Source organism: Plasmodium berghei, assembly GCF_900002375.2.
Source record: "Plasmodium berghei ANKA genome assembly, chromosome: 12".
NCBI lineage: Eukaryota > Apicomplexa > Aconoidasida > Haemosporida > Plasmodiidae > Plasmodium > Plasmodium berghei.
In genome coordinates, this window is record NC_036170.2 from 400,452 (window position 1) to 423,175 (window position 22,724).

Genomic DNA, 22,724 nt, shown 5'->3' on the forward strand with positions numbered 1-22,724 from the left:
AATTATAATTTATATCGGATACTATAAAAACATTGGATTTTATTTTATAAATTATTAAAAAATACTGGGAAAACGGGAAACAATATATATTACTAGTAACAACTGGAACGCATGCAACATATAAAATATATGAGGAAACTATTTTTTAATTTTTACCGAAAAGCAATATATACAAAATTGTTATCTATTTTTTTTTCTCAAAGCACGAAAAACGATAATCATGGTACAATCTTTCATATAATCTCAAGCGCCTTTCTTTTTTTTTTGTAAAAAAATACTATTTATAAAATTCGCCTTTTTCTCTTTTCACATATAAATATTATATAAATTATTTAAAATGAACAAAACAGCGGTTATAGAATTCTCCAAATATTAAAATAAAAATGCATGCAACATTTAGTAGGAGTGCAATAAATTGTGCACTACTAATAATATGGCGTGCGTTTAGATATTTTATTAAATACTTTATGTATGGCTTAACTGTTCATATAATATATATATGCATACATGTATTTTGTTTGGCGCCCTCCTTCATTATCGGTTCCCATATATATAGCATACTTATGATACATTTTGCAACATTCTTATTAGAATTGCATATTACACTGCATCTAATGATATTGAAAAAATATAAAGCTAAATTCAATAAAAGATATAAACGTTTTCTTTGTATTTACATTTATAAGATAAAAGCTATACAAATTAGAATTTTTATAGTATTGGTTGGGGGAAAGAAATACGTATATAAATTATTACAATAAGGATATGGATATATAATCATGCGTATGAGGCGACTATACTTAGTACTACTGACATTTCTAACTATAAAATAAAAAGAACAAAAAATGCATAAAAAGTTTTTATGGAAAAAAAATACATGTTGAAGATTAATTAGATTTTTCGGGTTCTTATATAAATTTACAACATATATTAAGATGGTGTAAAATAAATCAAATAATAAGAGATGTGTGTATTAAAATTATATGTAGATTGATTGTGAAAATAATTTTATACAAATATAAATATTGAAACAAGAATAATTATTCATGCACATATATGTGTATACATAAATAACTATACTGTTTTGGTTTTCTAGTTTCTTACCTCTTATCTACTTTCTTGAATTTGACGGTTATACAATTTGTAATTTGTTTTGTAATTTATATATATACATAATTTTTAACCACCGCATTAGTAGCAATGTGTATATATGTTTAAAATAGTCATACAGTCCATAGTAAAACGTACATAAACAATTTGATAGATTCTGAAAACCTAACATCTTTTAACGTTGTATTTATCTGGCTGCATAAATACTGGCATAACCTCATCTACTAATTTGTCTATATCATTCTTTGCTTGCTCATAAGTTTCTCTAGATATTTCACCATACCATTTTATTTTGGGTTCTGTTCCACTTGCTCTTATAGTAAGTATAGCTGTATTTTCAAAATAAAGTGTAATATTTTGTGAATCTGGTGTTGGAGCGATTAATGATTTTTTATCAGATGTCTGTGAATCATAGCCTGTAGTTAGATCCCTAATATGCAAAATTTTATATGAAGCTAAATGTTGTTTATAATTTCCATTAGATCTAAATTCATCAAATATGCTAGCGACATCATTTGAATCAAGGACAGTATAATATCCATTATTGCTTACAAAATATCCTATTTCTTTTCTAATATTTTCTAAGCATTGGTGAAATGTTAAATTATTTTCATATAAATATACAGCTATCTCTACCCAATAAGCTAAAGCAGATATACCACACTTATCTCTAACGTGTTTTGTCAATGCGTGTCCTAAAGCTTCTTCATAACAATATAATGTATTATAATTATTGTCATTATATTCTATAGCTTTATTAATTAACCATTTAAAACCTGTTAAGGTTTCATCATACATATACCCATATTTTTGGCATAACGTTTTTAACATCCTCGAACAAACAATAGTACATAAAAAGACATGCTTTGATTTATCTATATTTTTTTTCTCATATTGTTTCATAATAAAATATGCAAATATTATTCCTAATTCATCGCCTGAAAATATCTTCCATTTATTATTATATTTTTCGGCGCAAGCAAATCTATCTGCATCTGGATCATTAGCAACTACTAATGGACTATTAACTAAATCAGCTAATTCGATTGATAAATTTAATGCACCTTTTTCTTCTGGGTTTGGAAAAGTAACAGTTGGAAAATCTGCATCTGGTAATGCTTGTTGAGGTACAGTCAGTAAATTATTATATCCAACGATTTGCATAATCCCTTGAACAAACTTTCTACCTACACCATGCATAGGCGAATAAACAATAACTAACTTTGTACGTGAATTTCTACAATAGCTAAAATTAAATTCACTTTTTAAATCAGATGTAAACAAATCATACATCTCATGATATATATCTTCAACTAGTGACTTATCTTTTAAATAAAAATCTTCATTTAAATATTCATATATATCATTCCATGGCTTTAAATTATCTAATATGCAATTATATATATTTTTATCAACTGGGGAAATTAGCTGTGCCCCATTTTCACCATATAATTTGTATCCATTATCTAGCTTAGGGTTATGAGAAGCTGTTATCATAACTCCACATAAGCAATTTTTTTTAAAACTTGAATAACATAAAATAGGGGTAGCAACTGTTTGGCCGAATAAATAAACCCTAAAACCTTTTGATAAACATACAGATGCTGCAACATGAGAAAAAGATTCTGAATTATGCCTTCCATCAAAACCAAATATTATTCCTCGATTTTTACATAAATTTATTCCATATTTATTTATTAAATATTCACATAAACCTTGGGTTGTTTGAATTATTGTGACCACATTCATTGCATTGAACCCGACACCCATTTTACCTCTTAAACCAGCAGTTCCAAAATTCAGCCTTTTTAGAAATAATTTATTTAATTCTTCCTCATTGTAATTATTTATTACTTCTTCGGTTTGATCGGACAAATACTTTGGTTTCGAAAATAAGTTCCATAGCTCAATACTCTTAAGCAATTCTGGACTTTTGATCTTATTCATTTTGCGCGGTTTTGTTATATCGGTGTAAATATAGGTTCTTATATAGCTAGCTATATATATAATATAATATAATATAATATAATATAATATAATATAATATAATATAATATAATATAATATAAATGTGAGTAGTTGTTTTTGCTATGAAGATTGTCGTTTATTTATTCTGGTTTTAATTATTTTTAATGTTACAGACGAATCAAAATTATTACAATTAAAATCTCGAAAAAATTAAAATAGGAAGGCGCCCTATATATAATTAAAATTACGAGTTTTATTCAAATAGTGTATATAATAATATGTAAGCACATGCTAATATTATGTTTTTTATATTAATTATGTAAAAAAATTACATAAAATAAAAGTAAAAAATACAATAAAACGAAATAATATTAAATTATTAAACGCATATGTCTCTAAAACAAAGATATTAGTGTAGGAAAAAATATGTAATTATAAAAAAACGAATAAATAATGTTAGATAGTGGATAAATGAATGTAAATAAATAATATTTGGATAACTAAAAAAAATTTTGATGTAAATACAAAAAAAATATGAATTTAAATAAAAAAATAATGATGGGCGCAAATAAATCAAATAACTACGTATTTATATAAATAATAAAGATAGACAAAAACGTATAAAGTATATTTACATATGTTTTATTTTATAGTATATAAACACAGATACATATTATATGTATGTAAAATAATAGATAATAATCCCATTAATATACAAAACTACAATATTATGGCGGAAAATATTTTTACATGTAGTAGTTGCAGTTTGAATGGCCATAAGCTTCTCAAAATAAATTATTAATTTTAAATAGCTATGCATTAAATATATTGCATATATATAATTAAAGCAACATAAATAATTTTTTCCCGTTTTTATTTTTTTTTAAATTAAAAATTAAATTACATAAAAGTATATATAAATAAGTATTGATCTCTTGAGTCCCCTGTAGGCATGCTATTTTTAGATCTCATATTTAAAAAATATTATAACTATATTATATAATTTTGAATGTTAATATAAAAAAATGCACTAAGTACATATATAACCATTAATAAATATGTATGTACACTAATTACAAAATGTGATAAATAATATGACAAAGGTCATTTTGACCCTTATAGTATTTTTTATGAATTATAATGAACTTCCAAATGCTCTGAAATTAATTAAACGTTATAACGCTAAATTTGTCATGTAACATGGACTATTATTTAATACAATTGACATTTATACAAATCCAACAAACTAAAGAAATGTGAATAGTTTAACTATTAAAATAATTCCAATTAAAATGTTGACGTTAAATTGCTAAAAACTACTATTCAAATATTACACAAACAATATTGTAAATAAATGTGTAAAATAGTTTTTATATACTCCACTTTATTCCAATTTAATTAGGCTTACTATTTTGTTTACATAAATAAAAATACTTAAGCGCCTTGCTTTTTATGCGCCCATTAAACTTATGGGGATATTAATTATATCAATTAATAAAACTGTTTAATATATTATTTAAAATTTGTTCATTTTCTTATGCATTGTTATCATAACAATTAATAAATAAAATATATATAAATATATAACTTTAAATATATGTAACACACAATTTTATATTTACATTCGTATGGGTATGTATAGACATTTTTATGTATTACGTTAATCGAATATGTTATTTTCCAGAAAAAAATAATAAAATGAATAAAAAACATTTAAATTTTTAAAGCATAAAAGAAAAAATTATATATTAACATATTTATCGAAAAAAATAACGGCGAATAGGCAATCATTCTATTTCTTATTTTTTTGTTCGCTTTTTTCCTATCATTTCTCATTTACCAATTTTATGGTTAAAATTGCGTTTATATGTAGCTAAGCTTATTAAAAGTTCAAATAATTTTTACTATCATATGTTAATTTTTTCATCACTCTGTTGATATTTTTATATTATTTTTTTACTCAAATTCAATTGTGGATGGAGGTTTAGAAGAAATGTCATAAAGTATTCTGTTAACCCCCTTGACGTTACTCAATATACGAGTAGTTATTTTTTCTAAAATATCATGTGGGATTTTATAATAACTTGCTGTCATAAATGATGTTGTTTTTACGGCCCTTAGTGCACAAATATGATCATAGGATCGTGCATCTCCTCTTACTCCTACTGATTTTGACGAAAATATGACGGCAAATGCTTGCCCTATATCATCATATAGATTATATTCTTTTAAAGAATTTATAAATATATCATCTACTTCTCTTAAAATGTCTAATTTATGTTTATCAATTTCTCCAATAACACGTATTGCTAAACCAGGTCCAGGGAATGGATGTCTATTTGTTAATTCTTTGGGTAAGTTTAATTCTTGTGATAATTTTTTAACATCATCTTTAAATAAAAATTTAAATGGTTCAAATAATTTGAACTTTAAATTTTTTGGTAACCCTCCTACATTATGATGGGTTTTAATAGTATCTGATAAATTTTTCGAGCATTTACTTTCTATAATATCAGGATATAATGTTCCTTGTAATAAATATGTTTTTTCAATGTCTATATCCATACTATATACTGCTTTTTCAAATTCTTCTATGAATAATTTTCCGATTATTTTCCTTTTTTGTTCTGGATCTGTAACACCTTTTAATTGATTTAAGAAATTTTCAGAGGCATCAATTTTTGTTATATTCATGTCTGGAAATGTACTTTTTATAAATTTATAAACTTTTTCTCCTTCATTTTTTCGTAATAATCCATTATCTATAAAAATTCCATAAAAACGATCTTTAAATATTTTATGTGTCATTGCAGCAGCAACTGTGCTATCAATTCCTCCTGACATAGCAGCAATTACATAATGATCGTGCGCATGCTTTTTAATATTATTAAATTCAACTTCATGATACTTTATAGGGTCAAATGTTTTAGTGCATTTACATATTTTATATGCAAAATTATAAAACATTTGATCTCCATCTGCTGTTTCATATACTTCTGGATGATATTGAACACCATATATGTTATTTTCTTTATTATAAAATGCACAAATAAAACAATTTTCACTTGAATTTACCAAATAATAATTTTCTGGAATTTCAATTACCTCTTCTGTATGATTCATCCATACATTCATATTATTCGTATTTTTTATATCATCAAATAACAAACAATTAGAATCCTTTTCTAATAATTTATAATTCTTATATAATTCATTGTCTTTATAGTCATTTGATATTAATGTTACTTCAGTACTTCCATGTTCAGAATTTTTCGATTTACCAACTTGTCCATTCATATGGAAAGCTATTTCTTGCATACCGTAACATATACCAAATATAGGAATTTTATTTTCTATAAAATAATTTAATACTTCTTTTTTTATATGAGGGCCATTTTTTGCATTAACTGAATGTGGACTTCCTGAAAGTATAACTCCCTTTATATTTAGATTTTTAATATCTTTTAAATCAACATTATAATCTTTTGTTTCACTGTATATTTTTATATTATTCAATCGCTTGACGATTAAATGAAAATACTGAGATCCAAAGTTTAAAACTAATATAATATCATAGTTGTCTCCTTCCATTTTTATATATTAAGTATAAAAATAAGGGGAAATAGTTTTACTTTTGTATATATATATGGATATGTGTATTTTTTATTTTTGTGTTTCTGTATATTTGTTTTAATTATATCTACAATTGCTTTATTATATACATATCAAATATGATTATTATAATTTAACTATTTTTTGCCTAATTTATTAATTTTTTTTTTATTATTCTTTTATTTCGTTATTTTACATTTGTTTAATAATCATTATTATAATAATAAATTATTTTATAAATGTTTTAAGTAAACTCATGTCCATATATATATGCTGAGCATGACTTGTCATATAGACACTAATTCCTATCTAACTGCACATTGATATCTCAAGTTTTTATAACATTAAGCAATTACTTAATTTATTTAAAATTCTTACAAGTAAAAAATCGAAAAAATTAAAAAATCCCAAATGGCAAAAGAATATATTTTAATTATAATCCTATATATATTTTACATATGAAGGTATTTAATTAAAGCAAAATTTAAATTATTTAAATTATTTTTAATTATTTTAATCGATTTAAAAAGTTAACGTTGTGCTTTTAAATGATGGAATTAAAAAAACTTCATTAATATATAAAGTTTGAATAATTACGAATAAAAAATTAATCAATAAATAATAAAGAGCAAAATGATAGCAATTCCAATACTACCATACAGAGGAGGAATATTTTTTCCGCTGTTTATGCACAATTTTATTTATAATTATGCATGTATATATACATTCAGTTCACAAATATGTATTTTCCTGAAATATAAGATCTAATTAAGGAACTATTTAGTCTATTTATTCCCTTTTTTCTGTGATTAATATAAAATGCAACATTCGACATATTTTAAAAAATTATAAATAATTATATTTAAAAAAAACGCGCAAAAAAAAGGTAAATTTGTATGCTTAATTTTTTTTTGGAACACCTTTTATATATTTGTAGTAGCACAATTATAAATTGTTTTGTAGTGATAGCAAAAATAAAATAATTGAATTACATAATATCAAAAATATTTATTTATAAATTGCCAATATAATAATACAGGTAAAGTAGAAATATAATTAGATATATATATATTTATACATAAAAAAATGTATAAATAATGCATATATAATAATATAACCACCAAATAATAAAATAGCAAAATTTGGAAAAATAATGATAAACAAAATAATGGTATGCAACCCATTACATTTGGGAATTTTCTTCTAAATATCTAAAACATTATTTTTTAAAAATTTATATGTTATGCATTAACCACAATGTGTATGTGTATGCATGCGAGTATCCATATACGCATTATTATAAGCATATGTATAAATATATAGTATAAAGAAAAGCGATCGTTGGTGTTCCATTTCATTGATTTATGCTTTATTTTTCTAATTCCGTATTTTATTCCCTAACTACTTTTTTTAATATTTCCCCGCCCTAGCACATCCATTATCTGTTTTTCGTTATTTGAATATTTTATTTTTATTTCTTTTTTTTTTTTTACAATATATATAAGAAAACCCTTGTAGAATAAACCTTTATATAAGCACATTGAGCATATTATTAAAAAAGAACTATGAAATATTTTAGAAGATATATTATCGTTTGAGTTCATTTTTTTTAGTAAATTTTTTTTTTTTTTACCATTTTTTTCAATTGTAATATTAATGGACACAAACAAAGTATATCTACCAAAAAATATAACGCTACCATGTAAGCTAAAATGGGCTGTAGATGATAATTCTATGGTTAGTTCAAACCAAATAATTGCTTTTATTATTGAGGTTAAAAATGAGGATATAAATGTTCAAAATGATGAGTTAATAAACAATAATAGTAATAATTCACAAAATACCAATCAGCATAATTATGATCACAGTACATATGAACAGAATAATGCAAATAAATGTATTAACGGTATAGGCAATTTAAATGATGAAAATGTGAAAAACATGGAAAATGAAATATGTAGCGAAAATACTAAAAATGACCCAAATTATCAGAAAATTGTAAATAACCAAAATAATGTCATAAATTTTATACTAAATAGTAGAAACACTCGTGATATTAAAGAGAGTAATCATATATTCTTACGATGTAATAATAGTGGTAGAATAAATATTTTAAAAAATAATATAAGCCCTCAAAAAGATGAATATGTATATGTTGACAACCCTAATGAATTATTATGTGAAATTAATGATGAGGAATGTAAACATGAAATAATATTTTCAGGATTATGTGCAAATTGCTTTATGAATCAAGAAGAAATGAATAAAAATAAAAATAAAAATGAAAAATATTTTTTATCACCTGGATTTATAACAAATGAAAAAAAATTATTTATAAATACAGATAAAGCTATTGATCTAGAAAAGGAGAGAGTACAAAATATTATAAATAATAAAAAATTATGTTTAGTTTTAGATTTAGACAATACATTATTGCAAGCTTCTTTTTATATTCATTCTGTTCATATTGAGAAAGATGTAATAAATATAACGACTGATTTTGATGATGATGATTTTGCGCAAATATGTAATCACTCAAGAGATGGGAACCGACCTAGTGATAATAATAATAATCATCCTGAAAATGAAGAAACAAATATTAAAACAGAGGATGCTCCATTAAACAATGATAAAGATTATTATAGAAAATTCGATAATATTCTAAATCAGGGAATACAAAAAGATGAAATAAATTCTGAAATGCTAACATTTTTTTTTAATACAAACAAAAAAAAAAACAATAAACTAGAAAATGATGTTTATCATGATATAAAAGTGAGCTATGAAGAGTATCTTAGCTTTTTAGCTAAAATTAATACGTTAAATTTATTAAAATACAATGGAAAATATATACATTATGAAGATTTAAATGATGAAGCCATAAAAGCAAAAATAAAAAAATTCGAATCATCAGTGTTAAAAACAACTGTAAAATACGACAAAGGATTATATACCATATATTACAAATTAAGACCAGGTGTAATTGAATTTTTACAAAAAATGAATCAAAAATATGAAATATATTTATATACAATGGGAACAATAGAGCATGCTAAATCATGCTTATTTTTATTAGATCCATTGAAAAAATTTTTTGGTAATAGAATATTTTCAAGAAAAGATTGTACAAATGGAATGAAACATTTAAATCGAATTCTTCCAACATATCGAAGTATATCTATTTGTGTTGATGATAGTGAGTATATTTGGAAAGAAGCAAATTCGTGTATTAAAGTTCATGCATATAATTATTTTCCTGAAATTCAATTTTTAGGAGATATAAAAAAAAAAATATATTTTTTAACAAAATTTTTTTCTATGGCTCAATCATATTTAAACTTTTCAACAGATATTTATCGATTTATTAATTTTAAATGCAATGAATATGAAGAAATCAAAAAAAAATATTTAAACAACATTGTGACAAATCATATATATACACAAAATTTATTTATTCCTTATTTGGGCCCCATAGGTATACAAATGGGGATGCCTCATGGAAATATGAACAATACGATATTTGTTAATAATTCAAATATAATAAAAAATGAAAATACTATAGAAAATGGAAACCCTTCCGAAGAAAACAAAGATAACATATCTAAGGGAATCAATAATATTATCGATAATACACTAAGTATAAACTTTGATGAAGGTGATGATAAAAATTCTAACGAGATGCTTATAGATTTGGAAAAGGAATTCGAAACAGATAATGAAAATGATTCAAATTTAAAAAGTAAATCGCATAATTCGAATAAAATAAACTTGGTAACTGATCACGAACTAGTTAATTATTCATATCCTCTTGATACCGCATATAGTGACCAAATAAAAAATTATAATGAACCCATTTTAAATATTCAAACAAATGCAAGTGATATTGAACAGGCTAGTAATAATAGCAACGATAATAGTAATGACATATTTCCATCATCAGAGAAAGATGCCAGCTGTTTAGAAGGTATTTCAGGAAGTGAGGGTATGCCTGAAATACAAAATAACAATTTAATTTTCTATCTAGATCAAGATAATTCCTTTTTAAATAAACCTAATGATGAAAATAATATAGACATGGTACATTATTCTGAATCCACTAAGCCATTAAATAATAATACAAACATATCGAATGAACAAAATATATTAGCTGATAATTTAGTTCAATTTTATAATAAAGATGAAAATGATGATTTGGATTTGAATTTAGATGATGATGAAGATATGTTTTTTCTAAATGATGATATACTAAATAACGATTTCAATAAAAAAAAAAATAATAATAAAATAAATAACAGTAATGATATAAATAAAAACGATAATGTATCAAAAATATATACAACTAAACATGCACTTTTATATGATGAACAAAATATGCCAAATAATATTAATCAATCTAATTATTTACAATCGAAATTAAAAAATATATCTCCAGAAGATGAAATGATTTTTAAATTTATATCTGAAAAAACATTTAAAAAATATGAAAATTATGTAACACATTTTTTAGACAATTATTTTAAGGAGCGCGATTTTAATAACAATTACCAAATTAAAAAAGAGTCACAAGAACCTGAAAAAAAAATTGCAGATTGCATGGTACCAGAAATTCCTTCTCAGTTTAAAATAAAAAAGGAAAAAACAAACAATAGTAGTGATGTGTTTGAGGGAGAGAAAAAATATGATGGGCCAGATATCAACGAAATGAATAATAATCATGAAGAACAAATTCCAAAATCAAGAAAAGGTAGAAAATTTTATGGGGAAGATTTAATAGAATTTCAAAATGCAAATAAGAAAAAAAAAACTAATTTAGAATATTCAAATGAAAACAATAATGCAAATAAAAGCTGTGCAAACATATCAAATAAAAAATTAAACTATAGCGACAAACATGAGAGATATATCAACGAATATTATGAAACTTTTTTTATTCCAAAAAATTTAAAGGAAAATAATTTTCAGGATAATGATAAACAATTATATTATTTAGTAACTATACTAGACGAAATACATTATGTGTTTTATAAACTCTTTGATGAATTTAAAGCAAATAAAATAAATGAAAAAAATGAAGACTCAAAAATATATAATTATTTTTTACGATATCCAATAGTTAAAACCATATTAAGGGAATTCCGAAAAAAAATTTTAAACAGTAATCACAAATTATATATATTTATATTTACTATATATTATCATATGTATTATTTTTTCTTAAGCCTTAAAATTGTTCATTAATAGAAAAGGAATACACCCTTGTATATATAAGTATTACCTTCTTATCTTCATAAAATCCACATATATGCATGACATTATTTTTTATTCCGCACCTCAGATTGTACGTTTAACATATCCCATTTACCTGATGACATCCAAAGAAGCGATTTTATAGACAACATTTTTAAATTTGGAGGGATTATAAATAATAACAATTATAACCACATGTTGACAATAAATAACCCATTAAACACTGAAAATGCAGAAAAAATAAAGTGCTCAAATTTAATGCTAATTGAAAGAGCTTTATATACTTGGAAGTAATTATTTCAAAAAAATGTTTTTTACTAATGTGTATATTACCAACTTATACATAATGTAACTTTTGTCACATAATATTGATTAATTTCTATGGAGATATTTTTATATTTCTGCTCATGCATTTTTTGTTATCTATTTTTTATGATAGATTTCCTGATGCAAAATATTATGACATGAACACATGGAAACAGCCATACAGAAATTTCTGGGATGTCCTTGAATATGAAGAAAAAAATTAAAAAATATAATTTTGATTTATTTTTAAGATAACATTTACCTGCCCTTTGAGCTATTTAATTCAAAATGTTTGATTATTTTCGACATCTATTTTGACCATAGTGTGTATATATATAAGAATATATATATATTGGGGATTAGTTTCCTTTCTTATATTCTACAACATTTTCACCACATTATTCGTAAATAATTATGTAAAAAGTATGTTTATTTTTTTTCTCTTTTTTTTGTTCTATATTGAAATAAAAGGATTAAACATGCCTATATATGCTTCATACATGAGTATATACGTATGAAGGATATAATTTTCCTTTTATTAATTATTTCTATATATATATATATATATATATATAATATATTTATGAATTTATTTATTATTTCACATACATTTATATATATGCTTATCAATTCGTTAATTATTGATTTTTATTATTTTAAATATTTATATCATTTTTATTATTTTAATTATTTTTTTTCTTTCTTTGCTAAGTAAACCATGAACCACAACTAAACATGTTTTTAAATTTTTTTCAAAACTATTTATTAAAAATATAGAGCATGAATATTTCAATGAATTATATATTTATGCATATAATGTAGGGGAAAATATAGCCAAAATAAAAAAAGTAAAATAATATTAATGTGAAATGACCAGATGCTCCCATGTTTATGTGTACATTTATAGCTCAATTATAAAACTGCTATAAACAGAAAGGTAAGAGAAAGAGCTACATTTATCTTACATAAGGAAAATATAAACATATTTTCGATAAGTATTATGAAGCAAATAAGGCCGTAAAGATGTAAATGTTCATATTATTAAATTTTCCAAAAAATAAATAACATTATGAGGCTAAGCAGGATAAGAAGGAAAGTAGACCCATTATTAATCGTTAGCAAAAGACTACCTTCTTATTTAAAAAAGGAAAAAATAAATTTATCAAAAACGAGCAAGAATAATAACGATAATAGTAACTTTAATAAGAAACATGTAAAATATAATCAAATCCCCGCATTTGTTCAGGATATAATAAAATTCACAAAAAAAAATAAATATAACTACGAAGCATATGACGTATTAATAGATAAGAATAAAATTATTTATTTTAATAACTTACTAAATGAAATTGAAAAGAATAAAAATTTATTAACATCCACATTAATACATGATATATATCAATGTTTATACAAATTAAATTATTTAAGGATAGATATTATTTGTAATTTATTTAGTATATTAATAAATAATACTATAGATTTTTCAAACTTAAGAGGATATGTTAATTGTAATTTTAAGGAGCTAATAAATATTACGCAATATTTATATCATTTTCAAAACATATGTAAAAAAAATATACAGTCTATTCTTTATAACAACAAGGAATACTTTAATCTCAAAGTTGTTCAACGATTTGTTAAGGAGCATAGGTATAATATAAATTTCGATAATAATGGTTATAAAAATATAATATATACGAATATATACAATTATATAGCTAAATATGACCAAGCAGAAAATATAGACATCTTATTACATTCTATTATAAAGGCAAATAACTATTCAAATAAAAAAAGAGAAAAACAAATAAACGAAATACCATTCTCATCTGATGGTCTATCAATTGACTTAAACCTCCAATGCCAGCATTCGGATCAAATAAAAGTGCTTGAAAAAAAATTCCCTATTAAATGTGGCACTATAGAAAACAGTGGTTGTTCAAATAATATGTATACAGAAGAAAATTCTAAAAAAAACGAGGTATCGAACTCGTCATATATACATTCAAATGCAAAAAGTGTAAAAGAAGGCGACGAAGAATTTTTAATTGAATATATAAACAACTTTTACAAATTAAATGACATGTTTACATTTATACTAAATAAAGTACTAAATTATTTTAACGAAAAAAGCAACCTATTTGATTTTTATAATTTAAAATTATTATTCTTTTATCTAGGAAAATACAAAAAGTTCGATATGAATTTAATAGAAAAAATATCGAATAAGCTTATTGAAGAAATAGAAAATATTAAGACAAATCATAAACTTGTGTCAGATAATAATGCATTTGAAGAAAATAAAAAATATAATTATGCAAATAATAATCAACGAAAAAAAAAAAAAAAATTTATAAATACATTTTCAAAAATTGACTCGAAAGAATTTTTAATTATACCATATACTATCGGTGTGTCTATGAATACACATTTTAATAATTATTTAATTGAATATGTAAATATTTATATACTTAGTCTAATAAATTCACGAATTAATTGTGATGTTGTAAATATTGTTTATTGTTTAGTTGGATATAAATATATTATGATAATTTTTTTTATCATGTATAATATTTTTAAGTTTAAGGAAAAGACTATGCAAGATATTAATTATTTAAATAAATACAATATATTCCTAAAAAGAATAATTAAAAATAAAGTTAATATTTCACAAATATATTCTGAAAAAATAAATATAATATCAGAAAAAGAAAATTATTTTTCACACAGCATCAACGAACTTAATACCAACTCGGGCATCAATCCTAATACTCACAAAAAAGTGGAGACATCTTTTGAAAACGAATTATATAATTATGAAAATGAAATGAATAATAATTATAAATTAGAAAAAATGGACTTCAATTTGAAAAACCAAGAGGAAAGTGCTAATAAAAATATAGATCAAAATAACAATATTAATAACCATAACTGTTCACATAATATAAATATAGACCACAAAATAAATAATTTAATAAAACCTGATTATATTTTCAACTTGCTATTGAAGGAATTCGAAATAAATGTTAATAATATATCGTTAATAAATACAAATAAAAATTCTTTGAATAATAGATATGATAGCAAACAACTTGAAGAATTTTATATTTATTATAAAAATATTTTTTATAAAATTTACCATTATTCTATATTTTTACTGAATAAATATGATATTAAAGATATGCTCAAAATATATCAAAATTTAAAATCAATTTCTCTAAATGACGATATTATAAATAATATATACACAGAAGTACTTTGTGATAAAATTACTCTTAATTCACGGAATGACCAAAATGCTTCAAGTTTAATTAACATTATTTCGGGAAAATAAAAAAGGTAACGAATTTTAATATATACATTCTTTCTTTTATCGATACACTTTGTATATGCATACATATATGACTAAAATATGCATACAACTATTACATAAGCTTTGTAACTTTAAAATTACTTTTTTAACAAAAGTGTTAATATAACTGTTTAAAACTTCCACTTATGAATAAAATATTTAATAGTGGGCATAAAAAAAAATATAATAATAAACATTAAAAATCCAAAGGAAAAAAAAAATGAAAATACAACATATAAATTCATCAAAGACACGTTACAACATATATTTTAAAATTTCAACTAATGAATATATAAAATGCACAAATAAATTATGCAAAAAATATAGATAAGAAAAAAAGGTCCTTAATATAATGTGATTAAGGTAGATATGTATTATGCATATATACATGCTTGTATGATTAATTTTTTTTTCGTACATTGGAAGCAATAAAACGAATCACATTCCATGCAGTATCTTTATAAATATAATATGTACTTTAAAAATAGTGAAACAAAAAAATTATTATATATATAAGAAACCATACATGTGTGTATATACATACCTATGTATTCCATATGTAAAAAAGATATTTATATTATTCATAAAATATCACATATATCCACGTCATTAATAAACTAATTAATTATGTTATCTTTCACAACAAATACAAATATATATTGTGAATGTGCGCGCCGAAACAGCAAACTCAAATAAATATGTAATCGAAAATATAATATGCCTATCAAGTATAGATATATGTGTTGTGACAAAACGTGCGTAAAATATACATGTGTATGTATTTTATAAACTTATAAAACTGTACAAGTTATATTGTTTCTGCGGAAGTAGTAGTTATATAAAAAATCGAATGCGGCTCTTCTATTAAATAATAATATATAAATTTTTAATCAAAGCTATGGGAAGATATTTTAAGCATTTCTCCTCCTACATGCTCATTAAATCTCAATTTATAAATAAGTCCATTTGAACATATAACAATAATACAATTTTGGTCACTTACAAATGCACAAATTGATGATATTTTTTTCCCAGGGATTTTATATGATGAAAAACTCCAATCGCTATTTAAGTACGGATGACAAGGTAATAAACATTTAATAGATGATTTTTTATTTTTTGATTCTTTTTCATAATTTAGCATAACATGTGAAGATATATTTTTTCCTTTAGATATTATATCTACTTTTCTTGGGGGTCGATTTCTTTTATATATAGAAAATACATGTACAGTATTTCTATTTGAAGTTAAACACAGCCAATTATTATCATTACTGATATTTAAGGATAATATTTTTGCATTTTTAGTACCTCTTCTAAATTCGTTTAATAAACTTCCATCGAAAGTATTAAATAATCTTATAATTGTTCCCTTTGTAGAAGCGGTTACTAATAGTTTTCCATCATTACTTAAATTTATACATCCAATTGGATTATCATGAGCATATATACTTAAATCGGTTTTAAAATTTATATAAGGGAGTTCTTCATGAACATTTTCACTAGCATTTTTTTCAAATATATGAATATTAACTCGACCTTTTATAGGTGACAAATATGCAATAATAATATTTTTATCAATATTTGATAAGCAACATAATCCTGATGGATTTTTTGTTGTATTCAGGGTTTCTAATAATATTATATCTTTTAACCTGTATATACATAATTTATATTCTAAAATGACCACAATTATTTCTCTTAATAATCTCACACCGATAATGTTTGATGAAAATGTCAATTTTGCTATTTCTCTCATTTGTCTATCATCCCATATTATTAAAACATTTTTTGCCCACTTTCCTTTTCTATCATTTTTGTTTCCAGTTATTGCTAAAATATTGCAACGATAAAGCATTTCTGCTATGTATAACCCATTTTTATTCCGATCAGTTAAATCTAAAATATAAAATAAAATAAAATAAAATAACAATGTTTGAGTGTGGCGTCGTCATATATCATATAAATATTCAAACCAATATTTACACATGTAATGCTATTACCTCTACTATACGTTTGAGTGAAAGGATTTGTATTGTAAATCTTAAATCCCTTTTCGTTGGCCATACACAAACAGCCATAATCTTGATTAAAAGCTATATATCTATTATTATCTAATCTTAATGATACCATTTTATTTTTTCTTTGTATATAAATTGGGAACAATTACAAAAAAGCAAAAATAAATAAGGGGATTGACACAATATTTCTGTTATTATAGAACAAGGTTGCTGAATGGTGCCTACACGTGTATATAAATACATATATGCGTATCAGCTGCATACGTATATATATATTATGTAGACGTATATGTAAGCATATATACACATGCTCATATATTCCCTTTTTTTAATATAAAATATATACTGTCATTATTATTTTATGCCCATCTAAAAAATAAAAAAATTAATCACCTCACAAAGAATTAAAAGAATATATTTCAATTACTAAGTTAAATGATGAAACAAAAACTAATTATATATATTTACAGTATGCATGTGCATATGTATATATTTATTTAAAAGTTTAAAATGGGAGTTCTAGTAAAATAATTTCTTAGAACAGTTAATATTGTAGTACAAATATAACTACATATATTACATGAAAAATAATCATATACTTAAAAAATCATATACTTATAAACATTAATTATAATAAATATATCCTTATTCATATTAATGTATTTTATTATGATAAAAAAAATACTATAATATATATATATATATATATTTACTGGACTTGTAAGAATAAGAAAAAAAATGAAGAAATTTCCATGTAAAATATATTATAATATATATTGACATTAATACCATAAAATAATGAAAGAAACTAACAGTAAAATATATAAATTATTATAAATGGAAAAAGTTATATATATCATTAATTAAAAAATATAAAATGACATAATAATGAAATGCTATAAATTATTATATAAATATTTATTTATTTTAATTACTATTTATTTTATTTTTTTATTATTACATTTCCTATATTTTATTATATAAGCATTTTAAAACGTAGAAATTAAACTCGTCCTAAAGCCAATTTTAGCGGGTTAAGTGAATATAAAAAGGAAATATCATGCGAATACTTTTACACAAAATATACAAAGAAGAAAATTACCGTATGGTAATTTTTTTGACTCTTTAATATATGGTAAAATTTATATAAAATGCATTATAATATATTAAGCATAATTAAGGAATTATGCATCAATTTTTTTTGTAGCGTACAAACCAATTTTTATTATGCATATAAAAATACACTCATATACATATATATATATATATATATGTCCTGGTATATATTTTTAATATATATTAATTCATAAAAAAAATAATAATACATCCATAAATGAGGCTTAAAATTTGTTGTCAATTTTTTCGAACAAAAAATGTATATTTATAATTATCCAAATCTTTAAGAAATATAATACTATTAAAATTAATACACTTTTTGGAATAGCTAATTATTTTTATTTTTTTGTCAGTTCAAATAGAAATACAAACTTATGTGTATAATACATATATTCATACATATATATATGGTTTATATGCATTATTTTTTATGTAGATTGGTATTTATAAAATAAAAAAGCATGCTTAAGAATTAAATATCTCATTTTATTAAAAAAATAAAAAGAATAAATTTCCCCACCACCACTTTGGGGTATTTTTTCCTACTGTCTACTCATTCGTTTATTTAAAATTTTTTTACATTATATCTATAATCTGACCATATATGAGTATAAGAGTATGGGAATACCTTAATTATAAAGGAAACAATACGTGTTTTATAATTACAAAATATTATTAATAAGGGAATTCCCTCAAACAGCTATTTCCATTATGTGTATAATAATATATTTTATTATATGGCGCTTTATGGAAAATATAATTTTCTCTGTACAATTTTAATTGTGCCATTTTTTGTTTTATAATAAATTATAAAAATATACGGTAATATAAATTTTTCGAAATAAAATAACAATAACATACAATAATATATAATAAAATGAGCATGAACGTGCTTCCACTTTTTCACATTTGCTCATCCTTTCAACTAAATAATTGCTTAGATCCCAAAAATATATATGAAAGTAAAATAACAAAAAAATCGAATGGATACTATAAATATGTTGTAATACCAAACATACACATGCTTAAAACTATATTGCATACTATATACACTTAATTGGCTTAACATAATTGAATTTCGTTATTTTTATTATTTTACAGACTTTATCTGCTCTGTGTGCTTAGATTTATTCGATACCCCTGTAACAACTTCGTGCAATCACATATGGTTAGATCCCCATATATATACGCCCATAAATGCTATGTTTATATATGTATACATATCTGGATATTATATGTTTTACACTTCTGCAAAATAAATCTATATATTCATTCTTTTGTTTACCATCCTATTTATAGCTGTTACAAATGTATGTATTATTCTCTGCTTCATAGAAGAATTTGTCCTATATGCAAAAAAATAATTAAATATGATGAATTGAAAAAGATATCAGGTAAAGCAATAGAATTGCATACCAATTAAAATATATAAATAAGGGGTGGGGGAATATATATGTTTTCTTTCTAGGCATCATTTCATTATATACACAACCAAATAAATGGACATCGCCTTTATTGATACATAATTATCATTCCTTAAGACTTAAATGCCCATTTATACTTCGATTCTCTCCACCACACATTTTTATTTTCTTTCAATAAATTTCTTATCAGGAAAATTAAAAAAAGAATATGAGCAGTTAAGAATAAAATGCCCTTTATGCAATGAAGAAATAAGAATAAAAAATCAAAAAAAACACTTTAGTGTGTGCAAATACAAAAAATGTAAAAATTATATATTAGGATGTGAATATTTTGATGAAAAAGGTAAAATAGAAATGCATGAAGAAGAGTGTGAACATAGATTAATAAATTGTTCAAGTTGTTCTAATCTGTTTCATTATAAAAATATAGTTTTTGTATTATCATTAAAAGAGAAATATGAACTTAATATAAGATTTCCATATACATATTATTCGTATTATTATAATTTATTATTAAATACAAATTTTAATTTTTTTAATTATAATTACTGTATAAATAAAAATATACATAGTAATAATTATATATCGAGAAAAATTCAAATTTTTAAAAAACTTCAATATAATTTAGATCACCATTTATTTTCTGTTAATGATAAAAATAATATATCTATCCCAATAAACAGAAATATTCCTTTGAGTGTTTGTAACCATAATATATATTATAGAACTAACAATAGCAATCACACAAATAATTGTGACAATAATAATAATGTTGAACATAAAATAGTTGGTGTAGAAAATAATACAAATGCAAATAATAATTCACCGAATTTACATGAAGGGGAGTCAAATATACCAAATACAAAATTTACATGCAATGGGAATGCTCACACACCCCTTAATAATAATGCTAACAATTTTTCTCTAACCACATTCTTGCGAAATCATGCAGATTTAGAATCGAATATAGCAAACGGTATTGATGAATCTAACATTGAGATAGTAAGCAATTTTGGTGATTCAATTGGAATTCGACGATTCGCTGATATTAACTGTTTTAATGATGATGATCATAATTATATAGACAATACTAATTTTATTAGGGATTATAGTGATGTAGAACGGATAGGGGAAAAAAAATATCTCTGTGGAGAATATTATATGCGCGAAAAAGATAGACACATAGAAAAAGATATTTCAAATTGCTCTTCAGAAGATAGCAGTAATGAAGAGCCAAGTGCTGAAGAATATTTAGATATATTACCATTAAGAAAAACATACAATTTTAACGAAAAAAATAGTAAAGATACACTAATAATAATAAAAGAATTGTTTCAATTTGATAATATTAATTTAAGTAGCATTTATGTGGATAATAAAGATATATTTCTTTGTAATAAAAACTGTTTTATTAATACAATTAAAAACCTTAAAGATGAATTAGATAAATCTCTAACTCTATTATATGTTTCGTGCTGTATTGGAATGCCTATAATGTTCTCACTTGGATATATGAGTTTTCTTACAACTAAGGGTTTTTTTAAACTTTCCTTTTTGATAACCACTACTTTCATCAATTTATCACGTAAAATTTTCAATAATTTATTCAAATAAATGCATAATTTTATAAAAATTGCAAAAATAATAATAAAATTTTCAAATGCTAGATAAGAATAAATAATTAAGAAATGCTATATTTTTACCAACTATGTTTAGTATATTATTAATAAATGATTATGAGCATTGTATTTATCATTTTATTTGTTTTTTCAAAGTATGAATGTACATATTTATTTTATATAATAATTTTAGTTATAACCTTTTTGGTGTCAATTATTGTATGCTTAAAGGGCATACTTTTTAAATGTATTTTAACCTAATATATATGCCACATTTTATGAAAAACAATTATATGTTTTAATGATTATATTTTCTGTATTTTATGTTTTAAATTCGTTATTTTTTTATCTTTTAATACTATACAATTAAGGCATTTATGATGTGTATGCTTATATATATCATATATATGAGCAACTCCTTTTTCGTTAGGGATATACTGTTGTAAATGTGCGAAAATAGTTTTAGCATTATTTTTTTTTATAAATACACCAAAAAATAAATAAATACTAGAAATGAACATTTCATAGTATAATTTAGATTATCACAATTTAATACAAATTTTATTGTATTCATATAGTTTACAATATATATGTGCCAGTAGATTTTGCTTAAAAAAATTTTATTACACAAAATATTATAAAACAAAAATATGTGAAAAATGTCAAATTAAAAAAAAATTAAATGTTTTACAAAAAGCATTATTGATGCACATCATATTCCTTTACACTAGGATGAATAAGCATAACATTTAGTATCAACTAAAGACATTGAAGGTAAATTATGTTCCATTCTAGATTTCGAAATTAATATATTTCATAGAAATTATTTGTAGTTATGTATATATGGATATTCCAATTTAACTTTTTATTCGTGTGAATCCATGGGCTTTATCCATTTTTTGTAACATTTCCTTCCTTAATCTCTAAAATCGTAAACTTTTAATTCTAA

The 22,724-nt window shown here is 22.7% G+C and overlaps 6 protein-coding genes across 6 annotated transcripts; 3 read left to right on the top strand and 3 right to left on the bottom strand.

The window, feature by feature from the left end:
* Positions 1 to 1,275: 1,275 nt before the first annotated feature.
* Positions 1,276 to 3,057, bottom strand: PBANKA_1210900 (phosphoglucomutase, putative; the record flags this gene model as incomplete). The annotated part of the gene is made up of 1 exon (XM_034566162.1): positions 1,276 to 3,057. The coding sequence occupies one exon, from the start codon at positions 3,055 to 3,057 to the stop codon at positions 1,276 to 1,278; it is 1,782 nt and encodes a 593-aa protein (XP_034422787.1).
* Positions 3,058 to 5,034: 1,977 nt separating this feature from the next.
* Positions 5,035 to 6,669, bottom strand: PBANKA_1211000 (GMP synthase [glutamine-hydrolyzing], putative; the record flags this gene model as incomplete). Its single annotated transcript, XM_034566164.1, has 1 exon — positions 5,035 to 6,669. The coding sequence occupies one exon, from the start codon at positions 6,667 to 6,669 to the stop codon at positions 5,035 to 5,037; it is 1,635 nt and encodes a 544-aa protein (XP_034422788.1).
* A 1,677-nt stretch (positions 6,670 to 8,346) lies between these two features.
* On the top strand, positions 8,347 to 12,467 carry PBANKA_1211100 (NLI interacting factor-like phosphatase; the record flags this gene model as incomplete). Its single annotated transcript, XM_034566165.1, has 3 exons — positions 8,347 to 11,845; positions 12,026 to 12,227; positions 12,377 to 12,467. The coding sequence occupies 3 exons, from the start codon at positions 8,347 to 8,349 to the stop codon at positions 12,465 to 12,467; spliced, it is 3,792 nt and encodes a 1,263-aa protein (XP_034422789.1).
* An 845-nt stretch (positions 12,468 to 13,312) lies between these two features.
* Positions 13,313 to 15,577, top strand: PBANKA_1211200 (conserved Plasmodium protein, unknown function; the record flags this gene model as incomplete). The annotated part of the gene is made up of 1 exon (XM_034566166.1): positions 13,313 to 15,577. One exon carries the CDS (start codon positions 13,313 to 13,315, stop codon positions 15,575 to 15,577), a length of 2,265 nt encoding a protein of 754 aa, XP_034422790.1.
* Positions 15,578 to 16,481: 904 nt separating this feature from the next.
* On the bottom strand, positions 16,482 to 17,728 carry PBANKA_1211300 (autophagy-related protein 18, putative; the record flags this gene model as incomplete). The annotated part of the gene is made up of 2 exons (XM_034566167.1): positions 16,482 to 17,494; positions 17,599 to 17,728. The coding sequence occupies 2 exons, from the start codon at positions 17,726 to 17,728 to the stop codon at positions 16,482 to 16,484; spliced, it is 1,143 nt and encodes a 380-aa protein (XP_034422791.1).
* A 1,887-nt stretch (positions 17,729 to 19,615) lies between these two features.
* On the top strand, positions 19,616 to 21,770 carry PBANKA_1211400 (zinc finger protein, putative; the record flags this gene model as incomplete). The annotated part of the gene is made up of 4 exons (XM_034566168.1): positions 19,616 to 19,694; positions 19,834 to 19,900; positions 20,032 to 20,126; positions 20,347 to 21,770. 4 exons carry the CDS (start codon positions 19,616 to 19,618, stop codon positions 21,768 to 21,770), a joined length of 1,665 nt encoding a protein of 554 aa, XP_034422792.1.
* Between the last annotated feature and the right edge of the window lie 954 nt (positions 21,771 to 22,724).